At 32.2% G+C, this 18,359-nt stretch overlaps 1 protein-coding gene across 2 annotated transcripts; it reads left to right on the plus strand.

Annotated features, from left to right (window-relative positions):
- The first annotated feature begins 7,705 nt into the window (after positions 1-7,705).
- Positions 7,706-13,741, plus strand: LOC115698244 (alkylated DNA repair protein ALKBH8 homolog). 2 transcript variants are annotated; one of them, XM_061119023.1, is made up of 9 exons: positions 7,706-7,838; positions 7,870-7,973; positions 10,167-10,601; positions 10,703-10,798; positions 10,883-10,969; positions 11,487-11,612; positions 11,774-12,058; positions 12,965-13,030; positions 13,342-13,741. In XM_061119023.1, the coding sequence occupies exons 3-9, from the start codon at positions 10,284-10,286 to the stop codon at positions 13,408-13,410; spliced, it is 1,047 nt and encodes a 348-aa protein (XP_060975006.1). In that variant the 5' UTR covers positions 7,706-7,838; positions 7,870-7,973; positions 10,167-10,283; the 3' UTR covers positions 13,411-13,741. The 2 variants fall into 2 exon arrangements, with proteins under 2 accessions (XP_060975006.1, XP_030481304.2); XM_030625444.2 differs by having other exon boundaries at positions 7,724-7,973.
- Positions 13,742-18,359: the final 4,618 nt, after the last annotated feature.

Consider the following 18,359-nt stretch of genomic DNA (forward strand, 5'->3'; position numbering starts at 1 on the left):
ACACAAGTATCAAAGTCGATAAAATCTAAGGTATTGAGTACCCCATCTTTTACCAACCTTTTAATTCTATCAATGGAGATATGTCCCAATCTCCGGTGCCACAATGTACAGGAATCCTCTTTCATAACACATCTTTTAGTGCCAGCGTGAACATGCATAACATTATTAGTGGTATTATTTTGTAAATTAAGGCAGTAAAGACCATCAGACAAAATACCATTTCCAACACATTCAGATTTATAATATAAATTAAAATATTTGTACGAAAATGTAAAGGAAAAACCAAAGGGTATAAGTCTTGAAATCGAAATCAAGTTTCTAGAGAAACTTGGTACATAAAAGGTCTTTTCTAACTTTAAAATAAAACCATTACTTAAAACTAAATTGCATGTTCCAATAGCTTCCACATGTGAGCCCATCTTGTTTCCAGATAAGATGCTTTGCTCACTTGCCACTGGCTTCCTTAGATTTTGAATATCCTGCAAGGAATTTGTTATGTGAATTGTTGAAGCGGAATCAATCCACCATGTGTTAAGATTAACATTAGCCATATTAGATTCATAACATACTAAGAAAATTGGATTACCTTTGTCATCCATCCATTTCTTGAACTGGCTGCACTCCCTTTTAGCATGTCCCTTTTGTTTACAAAAGAAACATTTGATGGAATCTTTCTTTATGGCAGCCTTGGGAGCCATGGGCTTTTTCCCTTTGTTCTTTTTGAATGGCTTGCGTTTCTTAGGTTGAGTGGTCAGGTGAACACTTTCTCCTTGCTCTTGTAGGAGCCTGGCTTCCTCTTGAACACACATGGTCATCAATTCATTGATAGTCCATTTTTCTTTATGTGTGTTGTAGGAAATTTTGAAAGGCCCATACTGTGGAGGAAGATTGTGAAGGATGTAATGAACCAGGAAGGTATCAGGAATGATAACGTCGAGTTTCTTCAAATGAGCAGTGATGTCCCTCATTTTAGAAATGTGTTCTCGAACTCCTTTAACACCGGTGAGTTTTGTGGACGAGAACTCTTGGATGAGGTTGATGAACAAGGATTTATCTGAAGTGTCAAACTGCTCATCCATAACTTTGATAAAGTCTTTCACCTTCTCAGGTGGCTCCACCGATCCACGCATTCCCATAGGAATTCTGGACATAATGAACATGATGCAGAGACGATCAGATTGCTCCCACTTTTCACGCAGTGCAATCTCGACGGCGAGTGCTAGTATCAGTGATAGCAGCTGGTTCATCTTTCCTTATTGCATAATCCATGTCAGTGCAAGCTAGGTGGAGAAGAACTCGTTCCTTCCAGATTTTGAAGTTGTCACTCCTAAGCTCAGGGATTTCACTAGTGATTTCAGCATATTTAGAGGTGGATGAAATAGCTGCAAGAATAGGATTACAAAAATTTAGATGTTAAAAGAATTGAGGCTTTAATGAATTCATGTTTTACCAATGTTGAAACATGATGAAGATGAAAATTTTATTAAATCTAAAATTGCCTGTGGGCTAAATTTTAAATCTAATAAAATTGGATGAACTTTATGATAGATTTAATGAAGTATTTAATTTAGAAATAATGGAGGAATGAAATCTATCTTTAATTAAAATTTGTGATAACACTATTAATTCAAATCCTCATAACTCCTTGTGGGGTAAATTAAGAGAATTTAACTTAATATATTATCCTAATTAATTATAAAAATATAATAAAATCCCTGTGGGGTAAAATTATTATATCCAAATAATTAATTACAAGTTTTGTCCATTAAGGTGAATTTTAATTAATATATAATTTTATATAATTAAAGATGCTGTGGCTACTCCCTAATTATAAAAATTATATTTTCACTTTAGACATTAGGTATTGGGCTCTACCTAAAAGTAATTTCGTTATTAACATAATAGACAATCACTGAGATTAGTGCTCCTAGTGTGGTCGTCCGAAGATCATTAAAAACCGTTCTAGATATGAACATTTGTCCCAGGTTCATGTTTTTCTTATGTCAAACCACAAAATTACTTACGTTTTATTCATATTTTATTCATTTTATAAAGTTTTATGAATATTTTATGAATAATTTTATGAAGTTTTATGAAACTTAATTGCTAAATAAAATATTCAACCTATCTTAATGTTTGAATATTTCTAAATATATCTAGCACTATAAAAGGAATTTATGTAGAGCATTTAAATCATACAAATCTAAATTAATTGCATTAAACATAAATTTGTCAATTAAATACAAAATAATACAATTAATGTATGATCATTAATTAAATGCAAATTCCTTAATATGAAATTAATGGCAGATTTTTCAAAATTAATTTAGACAATAAATTGCATAAATTTGGTAATATATAATTAAATGCACAAATTAGCACAATTTTTACATGCCTAAATAAATCATGTAATAAATTACCAAATTTAAACAAATTTCCATTTTCAATTTATACTATATATATGTATTAAACAAAAATGGAAAATTAACTAAATGCAATTTATTGACTAAATTAACACACAAAATAGGAAAATAATTAATATTCCAAATAAATAAAAAATTTATCAAAAATTCGGAATTATTCCTTTTTTTTATTTTTTTTTTTGAAAAATCCACGCCAAACGACATGTCGTTTTTGCAAAAGGCAAAAACGACATGTCGTTTTTTATATTCTAAAGTGTGCGAGAAAACGTATAAAAACGACGTGTCGTTTTCCCTAAGGTAAAAACGACATGTCGTTTCATCCATGAAGAGGCTGCCTCGGAAGACGGAAACGACATGTCGTTTTTCACAGTGTGAAAAACGACATGTCGTTTACTACAAACAACAGCTGAAATGAAGGCTTTCAAACGACACGTCGTTTTTGACAAACGACACGTCGTTTTGGGGCAAACGACACGTAGTTTTTGGGAAAACGACACGTCGTTTTTTGGCAAACTACACGTCGTTTTTGGGCAAACGACACGTCGTTTTTTGGCAAACGACATGTCGTTTGCGTCGTCTTCTTCAGCCAAACCGGGTCGAATTTGACCCGTTTTTTCGCACGCGGTCCGTCGAACCCGACCCAAACCCGATCGGAAATTGCGTTTCCGACGACCAAATTGCGTGTTTTCAAATCTAAAATGTTCTAAATCAAATAATAAAGAGATCCACATAGATTTTATGCACGAAAACACGAAAAAATATATACTTTAATATCACGAAACTAATCGGGTCCGAAAAAGTTTTAACTGAAAATTTTTTCCATCTTTAAGTTTTTCAATGGATTTTCAATGCTTAGATCGATCTATAATACTATACGAATATAGTAATGTATATAGAATTCAAAATAAACACCGAAAAATGAAAAAAAGGAAAAAACAAAACCATGGACCGATCGTGATTATATATACGCATGTATATATATATGCATGTATATATCACATAATAAAAAATGAATATTATGATTATTATTATGTGACAAAACATATATATAATATACAATATATATAAACATATATACATATAAAATATATATATATCGTACGTATGAATGTATGAGTATATAATATATATGTATATATGAACAATAAAAGATATATATATGTATATACTGATTAAAATGTATATATAATATAAATGGTATGAATATAAATATATATATACAGAACCGAAAACAAATATGTATATATATGAACAGTATATGTATGTATATATATATATGAAACTCAAATAAAATCAAGGCAGAGATAAATCCGCTCTGATACCAACTGTTAGACTATATATATATAGTGTATGTAATATAGCATATAGAAATGATATGAAATGCGGAAAATAAACTGTAATCATATCAATAATATATGCAATGAAAGGATCGATGTACCTCCAGCCATTGATCTTTGAGCTTCAATCCCTGCGATAGCTTCGGTATTGGAGTTCGGGCTTCCTCGCTCTCTCAACTCTCTTTAGATGGAATTTGCTGAATGGATTCAGAATCAGTGAGGAGCTCGGGGACCGAGACCCTATATTTATAGGTGAGATACTCCATCAGTATCTGTGCCACATTAATTGTCAGAATATTTTGACAATTAATTCAGGAAATCAAATCAGGTAATGAATATAGAAATCTGACCATATATAGAATATTACATAATTGATTTTGTCCAGATTTAATGAATATAAAATATTCATTTATCAGAAAATTAATTATTTATTTATTTCCTTAAATAGAAAATCATTTCCTTAATTAGAAAATAACTTCCATATATAAAATATTCTAATATATATATATAAAGAAATATATATATATATTTATATAAGAAAATCATTACAAAAATTAAAAAGGCAGCTGCTCTCCAAGGACCTTATTTTGAGGTCGGAGCTGGTGACAAGATATTAGGATAATGTATGTTTTAAAGATAATTGATTTAATAATATAACATTTAATTATTATGCATAGCTTTATTAAAAAAAATATATTATGTATAGTTATATAATTTTTTTATTATTTTTTTTAAATATATTATTATTATTATTATTATTATTATTATTATTATTATTATTATTATTATTATGTATAACTATGTTTTAATTTCATAATAGAGTTGTTAGTGGTTAAACCCTCTCAATTATAGTTTTAGTTACACTTAATTTTTTAAGTTGAAATTTTAACGGTAAAACCTTTCAAACTACTAAACTTATAGAAAATTTAAAGTGTCATCTAATTAACTATCACTATAGACTGTTTATGTGTACACTCTTATATACGTGTCACATTTATATTAGTACACCTAATATTATTATTTCAAAATTCATTTTAAAATTAAATAAAATTATAAAAATAAAAAATAGAATATTAAAAAAATAAAAAATATTATAAATTTTGAAATATTCTTTTATAATTTTTTAATAATAATATTATGTATACCAATATACACGTGTTAGGTGTACAAAAATGTACATATAAGCAGTCTATGTTAGTAGTTAACTGTAAAAAATAGATGTCACCTTAAATTTGTTAATAATTAAGCAATTTAGATGATTTTACCACTAAAATTTAAACTTAAAAAATTAATACTTGAGAGGGTTTAACTGCAAAAAACTCTTAATAATATAACATCGTCATCTCCTAAAAACACGTCTTTTTCTTTTTCTCCTAACGTATTTTCCTTAATTTACTATTATCTTGCAAAAAAAAAAAAAAATAACATTCTATTAATTAATTAAACCAAATTAAATCAAATAATCTCTGCTTTTTATAATTTTAAGAAAATTTTATTAGAATAAATAAGATTGGGTGATTCTACAATGCACCCCTTTAAAAGGGATATACTGATACACCCTTGACTTGTTTCGGCATCCAGAAAAATTTTTTAGTCTAATTTTTTTTCATATTCATGTACGTTATAGCTATTTAAGATAACCTACAAAATTTTGAGAAATTCTGAATAATTTACAATATAAAAAACAATGTTCAAACAGTCTATTTTACACGCGTATAAAATAAAATAATCACGCGCGCAACACACTGTTTGAATGTAGTTTTCAGCGTGTTAAGCTTTTCTAAATTTCTTAAAATTTTGCAGAATGTCTTAAATAACTATAACGTACATGACCATGAGAAAAAATTTCACTAAAAAATTATTTCGGGTGCTAAAACAGACAAGAGTACATTAATGTATTTATTTTAAAGGGTTGCATTATAGAATTTCTCAATAAGATTTTCTCCCCAATTCTTATAGAATTTTGTTGGTTGCAAAATTTTCATCAACTATAAAAATTATTGCAAATACATTTTTTTTTTCAAATTATATTTTGCTCATTTTAAAAATTAATTTGCTTTATGTAGCCATGTGTATTTTTTATTGTTGTAGTAAATTAATCTATTTAACAATTTCAAACTACTTCAAAATTTAATTTATTAATATTAAACATACAAATATTAATTCTGAGAATACATTATATTCTTATAAATTATTATTAGATTGCTACGTATGTATTTATTTATTTGGACTATTAAACTGCACCAAATTAAGAATGTTCGCAGTGCGGGTGGTGGGATTTTTGACTATTTTTTCAAACCAACCCGCATATACTTTTTTTTTTTAATTTCCCAAACTGCACCCGCACCGCAACACTGCACTGCAAAAAATGGTGTTGTGCGGTTTATGCGGTTTGAACTATCACTAAATAATAAAACTATCACTAATACAACAAAGTTTGAACAATACTTGTCAAAAATACCATAAGACTTGAAAATAAATATGAAAAAAAAAAGTTTTAAGTTTCAACAAGACAATAATTAGTGGGCTTAGGTTGGGCCTTCACATATTAGACCTAAATAAATATAAAAATTGGTATTTTTATAATATGCGGTGCGATACGGTTTGAACCGCATATTAATAATTCAAAACCGCAAACTGCACCGCACCCCGCGATTTATGAAAAATTTAAACCGCGATCGCACCGCAAAGAATTTCAAACCATATTTTTTTTGCGGTGCGGGCAGTTTGAGCGGTTTGATGAACACCCCTACACCAAATTATAGTAACGTTGAGCATAATAAAACTGATGGTAAATACTATTTGGACCCTGTATTTTGTAAAAGTTATCAATCAGACCCTCTGTTTTGTTAAATGATAAAATAGACCTTGTATTTTCTAAAATTGTACAAATATGACCCTGAACTGATTTTTTGTCAAAATAAAATTTAATAATAATAATTTTTTTTTTTACGTGAATTTAATAATAATTTGATCTAAAGGTGTTATGACAAAACTGTTTACATTTTTTGTATCTGTTCGTGTTAGGAATTGTCTTCAAGTTGGTTATATTAAAAAAAAAATTTCAAAAATTAAGCTCAGGGTCTTTTTTTTTTTTACCATTTTGAAAAATACAAGGTCCATTTTGTCATTTAACAAAACAGAGGGTCCAATTAGTAACTTTTACAAAACACAAGGTCCAAAAATAGTATTTACCCATTTTTATATAAATGATAAATAGCGGCGTAAATACCCAAAGTTTTAAGTTTGTAAGTAGAGACTCAGTTTTAAATTTATTAAAGTAACATTTAAAATTAACTGATACTACATGTTTCTGTCTAGACCCAATGATTTAGAATCTAAATCTTATGTGTAGCCTATTTAAGAAAATAATAGAGTTTGTACTCACAAAATTAAAGAATAATTACAGTTTTATAAACATTGAGTACTTGTGTTACTATTTACCCTTTTATATATTTTAGAAAATTTTAAGGTAGTTTTGGTAAATATTTTATTGTTTTGGTATAAAAAAAATGAGTATAATTCTTTTTCATGATTATATAAGTTGTAATTATTTAAGATTATTTATAAATTTTTAATTAAATTTTAAATAATTTACAATATTAAAAATAAAATTTATGTGTATAAGAAATAGTTGTAAATAAAATATGTAAATTTTGTTTTTTATATTATAAATTATTTAGAGTTTTCAATAAATTCACAAGTGGTCATAAATAACTATAATACTGATGATTATAAAAAAAATTAAACTAAAAAAATTATCGTGTTAAAATAAATAGAGAAGCTACTGAGACACGCATTTATAAGGTGTACAGTAGATTTATCTTACATTTTATATTTATTATAAGATAAATATTATTTTAGATCCTGTATTTTATAAAAATTACCAATTAAAACTTTTATTTTATTAAATAATATAATGAACCATATATTTTCGAAAAAACAATATTTAACCTTTATATAAAAATAAAAGAGAGGGAACCTCAATTCCTATCAGTTCGCATTGGCACCTGTCTCTCTCGTTCCTATCAGTTGCCGCCGTTAGCCCATCTCCGGTGCTCGTTATCTCTGGCCGCCGGTGTAGCACCGGAAAGGAGACCATTTTCTAGGCAAGGGCAGGCCCAACCCAACCCCCAACGTTGACGACAAATAGCAATTTCGACCTGACGACTGAGTAGTACGAACTTATCTATCCACCTTTCCTCATTCTACGGTAACAAATTCCTTATTCTTCTCTGAATTTATTACTTATCTTCCCATTTTTCTTCTTCTTTTTGTTCAGTTTGTATATCGAAAATCCAATAGTCTTCTCATAATTCTCTTATTAGAATTTAGATCATTGGACACACTAGCTATTGACTAAATCTTCCGATGAATATTAATTACTGTCAATTAAACGTGACCGAGGAGATCAATCAAAAGAAATTGATGAATTTGATGGTGAAGTGTATTGATCCGATTTCAATACTATTTTAGCTTTCTTCCAAACTCTCCATTTTTAAAAATTTATTGAATTCAATTATTAGTATTTTGGTTGAATTGCCTTCTTCTTCAATTATTGAAGTTAGGGTTATGGTTTTTCTTATCTTTCCCTCTAATTAGGAATATGACATTGAAAGGAAAAGAAAGAAGGTTTTTTTCTTCTTCTTTTCTTTTACACTTGTGTCAGCTTTTTGATCCTGCATTAAGTAAAGGGTATTCCGCAAGTACGGATTTTCCTGCTCATACATACTTGTCTTAATTTGTTTTTGTTCAGTTTGTCATCTATGGAGTAGTGGTGAATTGTTGACTTCTGAAATGAAATTTTGCCCAAATACTAGCTATGTCATTTTAGGAGTTTATTGTTTAAGCTTCGTACTATCTTTTTAATGTAGATGGGTGCAAGAATGCTTTTCAGGAGATTTCCCCTAGTGCTAGGCATTTGTTGATTTATTGAGTATACATACACAGAGAGTACCACAATCGAGATATATATAACTTGTGCTATTTTTGTTATGTATGTGGCACTTTCTAATGAATATGCAATGAGTTTCCCCCAGATTAATGATTATAGTTGAAATAATTGATTATAATTTGGTCTCCCTTTGTGTTGTGTTATCATATACATTCAGATTAGAATGTCTATGATGTATGATGTATTGTTTTGTAGATCATTATTCATGAAGAATGATGATTGTCTATTGGATGTGTTTAGTATTACTGTACTAGCTTTTTATATTTTGGACTGTGAATAGATTTTTTTTAGGACTGCTTGGACTTTTATCTATTTACACTTTGGACTGTTGTGTTTTCTAATTTGAATGCCTGGAATTTTTTGTATTAGAGGTTATAACTATGGATTTGGATTTTATTATGGTGGTCAGGTGGTGAATTCTTACTGACTTTGAAACTTAAAAAAATAATTAACGTTTGGTGGGTAATCTGCCTAAACCGAGCAAACTGTTGGTCTGTTAAGGTTTTTCACAATTTTTTTTTTATTTTGGTGGATTGCATTTAAATTTTTGGTACTCGTTTTTTACATTGGGTTAGAAAATATGTTGTATAAACTGATCGATGTATAGCCCTAAATATATGCCCATATAATTCTCACATCAAGCAAATATATGCCCATATATTTTTCACATATTTATAAAAAAATGATTCACTTACATTCATAGAGAAAAAAAATTACTTATACATAAAAGTAAAGTGAGTAGCTAATGATCATCTTATTTGATTCGTTTTGTGTAGTGACGACTACAAGTGAGTTATGGTGATAATAGTAGTTTTGAATGTTGTGGCAATTACAAGCGAAATACAAATCATATAATGAGTTTCTATAGATTTATCAAATATCTTTTTCTTTTTGAATCTCTATGTCAGCCTCTTTTATTTTTTGTTTTTTAATTGTATTTTTATTAATATTTTGAGTAAAATATTTAAATAATCGCTTACAAAACGCAGTTTGTTTCTTAGTTTATAATAATTACAATGTTTACTATCGTAACTAAAAATATGTGAAAAACACAAAAGAAGTGCATCATAAAACTTATTTTTACTGATATAATATAGAATTTTACAGAAAGGTATTTACCATTATTAATTTTTCTTTTCTGAAAGGAATTATTTACTAGGTACCACTTCTTTACATAAAAATTAGGATTTATTTTATTTTATTTTAATCCTTGATGTCTCACGTCTCTCTCCTTATTTTGTTGGCAGACTTGCTTGTTAATTTAAGAATCAGCCTCTAATCATCATCCACTATTCATGTTCTTACTGTTAGTGTTCTAATATTTGGGCAATATGTAGGAGTTCTGAGTTATCTTCCATTTCAGTGTTATTGCCTTTCCCAAGCTTGTTTCTGAATGTTTTATGATAAACCTTCAGTGCCTCTGTTTGTAATTGTGGTTTTTTTCCCTTGCAGAAGAAGCATTTGGAGGGACATTACAATAATAAGAATAAAATAAGCATTTTCTCAATTGTTCCTAAAATTTCCTCTGCAAAAACCTTTCCACCATAGCTCATTTTGAAGGTGAAGGTGATGGGTCCGTCACCCCCCAAACCATCGAGATTCACTCGTCCAAAGGTAGGGGAGTCGCAGTCGAGTCCTAATCTTTACGTGGCCAACTGTGGTCCTGCTGTGGGGCTCTCGTACGACACCATAGCTTCAGTATTCAGAACATTTGGTGAGGTGAAAGCAGTGAATCCAGCTGATGGCAGTGGTGTTCGAGTTATTGTGTCGTATGCTGAAGAGGGTTCTGCCCGAAATGCTTTGGAATCACTCCATGCTCGTCCTTGTCTTCAACTTGGAGGCCGTTTTTTGCATATTCAATATTCCTTTCTTCAAACCCTTTCATTGGTGTGAAACTAGTGCCCAGATATGAATGCTGATTCTGAATATACACACGTTAGAAAGCTTATTTAATTTGTTTTTCTTTTCTTGGTTCCTTCCATGGACAGGTCAATGATCCTCTCCCAGTAGCTTTGATGGCTTCAGAGTTGAACATTCCGGGTCTTCACTTGTTGCATGACTTTGTCAGCCTTGAAGAAGAGAGGGTGTCGATGCTGACTCATGCTTTGTTCACTCTCATTGTTATGGCTATCATTCCTTGTGATGTGTTCTTACTTTTGGTTTCTTAGGACTTGATTGCAGCAGTTGATGAAATGCCCTGGAATAATCTTTCCAAAAGAAGGGTTCAACATTATGGATATGAATTTTGCTATGAAGTAAGTTTAGCAGTACTTTTGCTGGACTCTTTTACATTTATATATTTACCTATTTAAGCTATCTGAATTTGTGAATTCAAGTAGAACTTATTTGTAATGTTTATGAAATACCATTATTGTGTCAGTCATTGGTCATCATCGTGTTTAGACAATTCTCGTTTTTCCTCAATTTATGTCTGGATCTTATTGTTGAAAGCTTGGTAAATTTAATGATGTTTCACTTAGGTGATAATGAGTTTTGAACTTACATTATGTTCATTGAAAATGCGAAGTTATTTATATGTTTGCCAACCCAAAATATTCTTGAGATATCTCTTTTAAAATTGAAGGAAAAAGAAACACAATTAATGTTGCAAGTGATCTGTTATGTATTTTTTATTTTATTTGTGCATAATATATTGTTTTGTTCCTTGTGCTAGTCTCTTTCACTTATATGAGATATTCAAATTTATGTATCATTTTTTCAGACTTCTTTGTAGGGTTAATGTTCTCTTCCATTTTTTATTTGTCCGTACAGACAAGGAATATTAATGCAAAAAAGAAGCTCGGTGAACTCCCATCATTTGTTTTTCCTGTGCTAAAGAAACAGTCGATGTTTGCAAAGTATGGTATTCCTGCAGATGTAATTTTGGATCAACTGACGGTATGAAGTTAGTGAGTTTTGCACGTTATGTTTGTATATTTTGCTGTCTTAAAACGTGAAGTTGACACATGCTCTTATTTGTATGCCGTGTTTTGTTATAACTGAGGATTGAATTCATAATATGCGTATAAGCTCTAAAGAAACTTTGCTATATATCACAGGTGAATGAGTATCCGCCTGGGGTGGGTTTGTCCCCACATATTGACACCCATTCTGCTTTTGAAGGATTAATTTTGAGCCTTTCACTAGCAGGGCCTTGCATTATGGAGTTCAGAAGATATGAAGATGGTGATTGGAATTCTAAAGCTTCACTTGGCTTTGATATGGAAAATAGCAAAACCGATTCAAATTTTGTAAGGAGAGCTATCCATCTTCCTCCTCGGTCTATGCTAATGTTATTTGGTGAGGCACGCTATGCGTGGCATCACTACATACCACACCATAAGGTATGTTTATTGATCAGTGATCATCAACTCACACTTCACCAACATGCAATTGAATAGTAGTCGTCCTCTCTTTCCATAATCATCTATCCATCTCATTTTCCCCTAATCGTATATAACTATATAAGCCTTCATTGCTGTCAATAACCAAAACATGTGAAACTATTCACATACATTGTTTTGATGAGATATTGATGCAGTTTTTGTATGATGTCAATGATAGCAGTAATCTTGTCACTGACATATTTGAAGAAAACATTGAAAGACGCTAACCAATTTCTTGATGTTTACCATGAAATTTCCTAATTTGTGTTTATTAGTCTTAAAATTTATCAATATACTTGAATATGTATGTTGTATTTGCTTTGCCTTAATCTTGTACATTGATGGAGGGTAGAGAAATTGAAGCTAAATATTTTATGATGGCGTTTAGCTTCAAATTACAGGATCTAAATTGTATCGATAGCTAGGAATTCCAGAGCCTAGTTCTCTCCCATAAAAGGGTACAACCCTACCAATTTCTCCACCCCCTCTACTGACTCACAACATTACCTTTATTGCATAGTAAGGTGTACTGTGTACCACAGCCACTCTAGATACTAACCCCACTAACCAACTTTTACTAGTTACAATTCCCTGCTGCACTAACCACCTCACCCTTGTGTTGCCTACCGTTCCTAGCGTTTACAAAAGTGATTGGAGGTCTATCAGTGTGAACATACTCTTCTGACACACTTGATTTATGCTCAAGTTCATGTACAACACAATAGTACTCTTAATTTTGTTGGAGTATCATAAATCTAGTTTAATTGTTTGTTATTGCATGGTTCTACGTCATATATGTTTGCACAACTAATATTAGTCATTATTTTATTATAATCAATAAACATCAAAAGATTTGTTTGACAGATTGACATGGTGAATGATGAAGTGATAAGAAGGGGGGCAAGGAGAGTGTCTTTCACGTTTCGTAAGGTGCGTAATTTGTGAGATCACGTGCTTTGTTTTCACGGTAGAACCACCATAAACTCTTGCATGCTTTACTTTGGCCAAATCTGTCGTGAACAAAACTCATACTCCTAAGATATTAATATGAAAACAGAAATTTAAAGTCTTTATTATTCTTCATGGTGATGGCTGTTTTGATACTTTGATAATCTTGTTGTATTCTGTAAGTAGAGGAGTAAAATGTATTAATTTAATTTTGCAGTCTAAAAATAGAGTGGTTCCAACATTGATTCATGATTGTCTTGTATTAAAGGTAGTTAAATTCATGCACTTTTCAGGTTAGAACAAATCCCTGCAATTGTGACTTTCCCCATCATTGTGATTCTCAGAGAGACAGAACAAGGTAAGTTCCTTGGGTTGGGGCGAGCAACGGAATCAATTTATTCCATTATAGAAGAGGATTCATAAACCAAAGTAAACTTGCCTCTCGGATACTTGAAAATAAGAACCATTTTTTTGGCTCTTTTATTTATTTATTTATTTTTTTGAGAACAAATGTTATTATTAATGAATAGAATCATTATAACAGCAGATTATCTTCGTCCAGTCGATGAGCAAATTTAGCTAAATTATGTATGGTTGAGAGCATCAGTTTTGGTTTTACCGTAGATGTATTGTTTTTAATATATTGAGAAATTATAAATTATCTTTTTTTTTTTATATGATGTATATTAGAATTATACTATGCATTCGATAAATTTATTTACCAACGTGACTTGTGAGAATGAGGATTCTAAGACCATCTTTAAGGGAAGATTTAAAATTTGTGTTAAATTTGACACAAAAAATAAATTTGTACTATATTGACCCAATATTCATAATTGTGCTTCAATGTACAAGATGTAAAATAAAGAAAAAATAATTAATTATATTAATGGTCATTTCATATTTTATTGAAAATATACAAAATTTATTACTCTTTATTTTTTTATTATTTAAATAATGGTAATATAGTAAATAAGGTAAATAAAGTTTAGTAAAAGTCAATGAATCATAATAATTAGTAGCATTATAGTAAATGAAAAAGTAGCATTTATTGTGGGCTAAATTTGGTACAAGATATAATTTGGCACAATACTATATCTTGTGCCAAATTTGGTACAACTTTTAACATGTACTAAATGTAGTACACTTCTTAAAATATTGGAGTATAATTTTTCTTAAATATACTAAAATATAACAATACACCACCTTTTTGCTACTTTATTAGAGATGCTCTATTGCCTTCCTATATAAAGTTTTGTAATTATGTCTCAAATTTCTCTTATGTTTTAGACTACTAAAACAATACAATTAAAACAAACTTAAATTAAGAATAAATCTAAAAAGTCATGTCTCTTGACATGTTTGTTGTCTCTCTGTATTAGAGTGTTTCTCAATTCTTTGTGTGAGATCGTTTGTTTTTGATTGATTTTGTTTGTAATGGCTTCATCCAGTGGAGTGAATAAGGATGTGGAACAAAAATGGAAAAATATATGCCTTGATGATGAGGAGGATAACGAGGTTGTTTATGAAGAGGAGGAGGTGGAAGAACTCAATTTTGATGATCGTTGGTGCCTTGTTGGTCAATTATTAACCGGGAAAGTGTCGGACTTCATGATATTTTAAAATATTATGGCGGATTTATGGAAACTGGGGAAAGGAATGTATGTCAAGATCATTGAACAAAATAGATTCCTCTTCCAGTTTTTTCATGAGATTGATATTCAAAGAGTGCTAACGGGAAGTCCATGGACGTATGACCGAAAGCAGTTAATTCTTGAGCGGCTGAAAAAGGGTGATAACCCGAGGACAGTTGCACTAAACAAGCTTGATATATAGGAGCAAATCCATGATCTCCAACCTGGATTCAAAACAGCAAGGGCAGTACAACAAGCAGGGAACTATATGGGTGTATTTCTTGAATCGGATCCGAAAAATTTTCAAGGTGTATGAATGAATATTTGCAGGTTCGAGTCTGTTTGAATGTTGATGTTCCACTCAAGAGGCGCATGAAATTCAGAAAGAAAGGTGGTGAGTCATTTTATGCTAACTTCAAGTATGAATACCTACCGACCTTTTGTTTTATTTGTGGTATAATGGGCCATTCGGAGCGCTTCTGTCACAAGCTATATGACACTCCGTTGGAGGAAATCGAAAAACCTTATGGCATAGCCATGCGAGCCCCATCGAGAAAGCAAAACTTTCTCACAGCTTCTCCATGGTTGCGTTCCAGTTCTGCCGAACAACCACCAGGAATCGACGACGACAATGGTGCTCCGAGAATCATTACTCCGACACCATCAACACAGGCTGATTTGGTGGGATCTCACCAGCTGCACTATAACACCCACGGTAGTCAAGGCAATATCATATCACCATCCCATGATTCTAGGGAGGTTGGTCAAAGGATTGATAATGCCATTCATGATCCAACTGTTAATGTGATTGAGAATGATGCTATGTACACTTCTGACGTGGACATAGATTTGGTGGAATTAAAAAGGAAAAGAATGGAAAGTGATTTATACAACACTGCTGATGTGTCAAAATCTAAGGGAGTGGACCATGATGATGAGCCCAATAATGTTCTTGTTAAAGATAGTATTGGCCTTTCAAAAAATGGGAGTTCGGTGGGCCCTGGTTTCCAGGCCCACCAATCATTATGAATATCATAAGTTGGAATTGCCGTGGACTTGGGAACCCACGGGCCTTACAATTCCTTGTAGACATTTGTGTCAGTAAGAAACCCAAATTCTTATTCCTTTGTGAGACCATGTGTAAAAAAAATATTGTGGAAAGAGTAAAAATCAAATTGGGCTTTAAAAGTTGTTTCTCTGTTGAAGCCCAAGGAAGAAAGGGAGGCCTTGCACTCTTTTGGAAAACATCAAGTGAAGCCCATCTTTTAGGGTACTCCAACAATCACATTGATATGGAGATTTCTATCATTAGGTATGCAAACTGGAGGCTGACCGAATTTTATGGTGAACCCCAACGATCACTCCGTGCAACAACCTGGAATCTGCTCCGTGACATTGCTGCTGAGTCGACCCTCCCGTGGTGCATAATCGGAGATTTCAACAACATTACTTCCCACGGTGATGTGAAAGGAGGCCGCCCCTATCCCGACACTCTCATTAACGGCTTCAACCTTGCCCTCTGTGATTGCCGACTTGATGAATTGGCTCTCGGTGGATACCAGTACACATGGGAGCGTGGAAGAGGAGGTCCTGCACATGTTGAAATCAGGTTAGATAGAGCTTTTGCTACTCATGAATGGTTCTTTATTTTTCTTGAAGCTAAACTGTCCAATTTTGATTACACTTCCTCTGATCATACACCCCTTCTTCTTGAACCCGATCAAGCTATGAATTTTATACTAGTCCGATTGTTTCGTTATGAGAATGCCTGGGGCCGTGAATCTTTGTGTGGGTAGTTGGTTAAAGACTGCTGGGAGGCAAATTCATATGTCTCTCTTGCTGAAAAAATCCATCTGTGTAGCTCTATTTTAACTGAATGGGGATATGAAATTACTGGTAGCTTTAAACAGAGACTAAATAAAAGTAAAAAGAGAATGAGCCATCTAAAGTCGGCTACTGGCTCTTTTTCTACTGATGATTTTTCTGCAGAACAATGTAATTATTTTGAGATTTTAGCTCAACAAGAGATTTATTGGAAGCAACGATCGAAACAATTTTGGCTACATGCGGGTGACAAAAATAGTAAATATTTTCATGCTACTGCAAGTGCTCGTAAACGTAGTAATGAAATTGTTCAATTGCAAGATAGTTCTGGTAATTGGAAGAATTGGTCTTCGGGGCTTGATCATGTTATTGTTGATTATTTCTCTTCTCTGTATAATGTCGAAGGTATCACTTGTGATTCTGTTGTGAGAGGCATCAATTGCTCTGTTTCTAATGATCATAATGAGGCTCTTTTGCAACCAATTACTCCTGAAGAAATCAAGCAAGCTCTTTTCCAAATGCATCCTGACAAAGCACCAGGCCCCGATGGTATGGGTCCTGGTTTTTTTCAGCAGCATTGGGAGGTTGTTGGCCCTGATATTGTGCAACTTGTTATGAATTTCTTTGATACTGAGGAGCTTCCACCTGGTATAAATGACACTCATCTCGTGCTGATTCCAAAAAAGAAAAATTTTACTACTATGGGTGATCTGCGTCCTATTGCCTTGTGTAATGTCTGTTATAAAATTGTGGCCAAAGTTCTTGCAAACAGGATGAGAGGCATGATTGATCTTATTATCTCCTCCACACAGAGTGCCTTCATCCCTGGTAGACTCATATCTGACAACATTATGGTCGCTTTTGAATTCATGCATTATTTGAAACGGAAAAGAAGAGGCGAAAAAGGTTTCATGGCCTTAAAACTCGACATGAGTAAGGCATATGATCGTGTTGAGTGGGACTACCTGAAAGTTGTTATGGCTAAAATGGGATTTGCTAGCAAATGGATTAATCTTATTATGAAGTGTGTCACCTCTGTCAGATATTCTGTGGTTCATAGTGGTCATATCTTGGGTCCTATTAATCCTTCTCGTGGGATTCGTTAGGGTGATCCATTGTCAACATATTTGTTTATTATTTGCGCAGAAGGCTTTTCAGCTTTAATCAAGAGTTATGAGGCTAACAGAATTATACAAGGTTGCCGTGTGGCTAATGGGGCACCTTCTATTACGCATATGCTCTTTGCTGATGACAGTTATCTTTTCTGTCAAGCCACATCTGATGCTGCTGGGAGCATGAATAGACTTCTCCATACTTTTGAGCTTGCTTCTGGACAACGTGTCAATGCTACCAAGTCTTCCATCTTTTTTAGTCTCAATACAGAGACTTTGGTTAAGGAGCAAATCACTTCTACTCTTGGAATGGCCGAAGCTACTGTTGGCTCTTTTTATCTGGGGCTTCCAAATATCATTGGGAGGAAAAAAACGGTGATCCTTGGCTTTCTCAAGAACAAGATTGTTAACCGAATCAACAGTTGGGATGGTAAATTTCTTTCTCATGCTGGGAAAGAAATTTTGCTTAAAACTGTCATCCAATCCCTTCCAACGTATGCTATGAGTGTTTTCCTCATTCCTTTGGGTATTTGCCAAGACATTGAGAAACTTATGGCAAGCTTTTGATGGAGAACAAAAAGTTCAAATGGACAAGGTATCATCTGGATGTCTTGGGATCGCATGGCCGCACCTAAAGATTCTGGAGGTATGGGTTTTCGACATCTCCATGATTTCAATCTTGCCATGTTAGCTAAGCAAGGTTGGAGACTTCTTTGTTCATCATCTTCTCTTGCTAGTCAG

The sequence above is a fragment of the Cannabis sativa genome, chromosome 7 (genome assembly GCF_029168945.1).
Source record: "Cannabis sativa cultivar Pink pepper isolate KNU-18-1 chromosome 7, ASM2916894v1, whole genome shotgun sequence".
Classification (NCBI taxonomy): Eukaryota; Viridiplantae; Streptophyta; class Magnoliopsida; order Rosales; family Cannabaceae; genus Cannabis; species Cannabis sativa.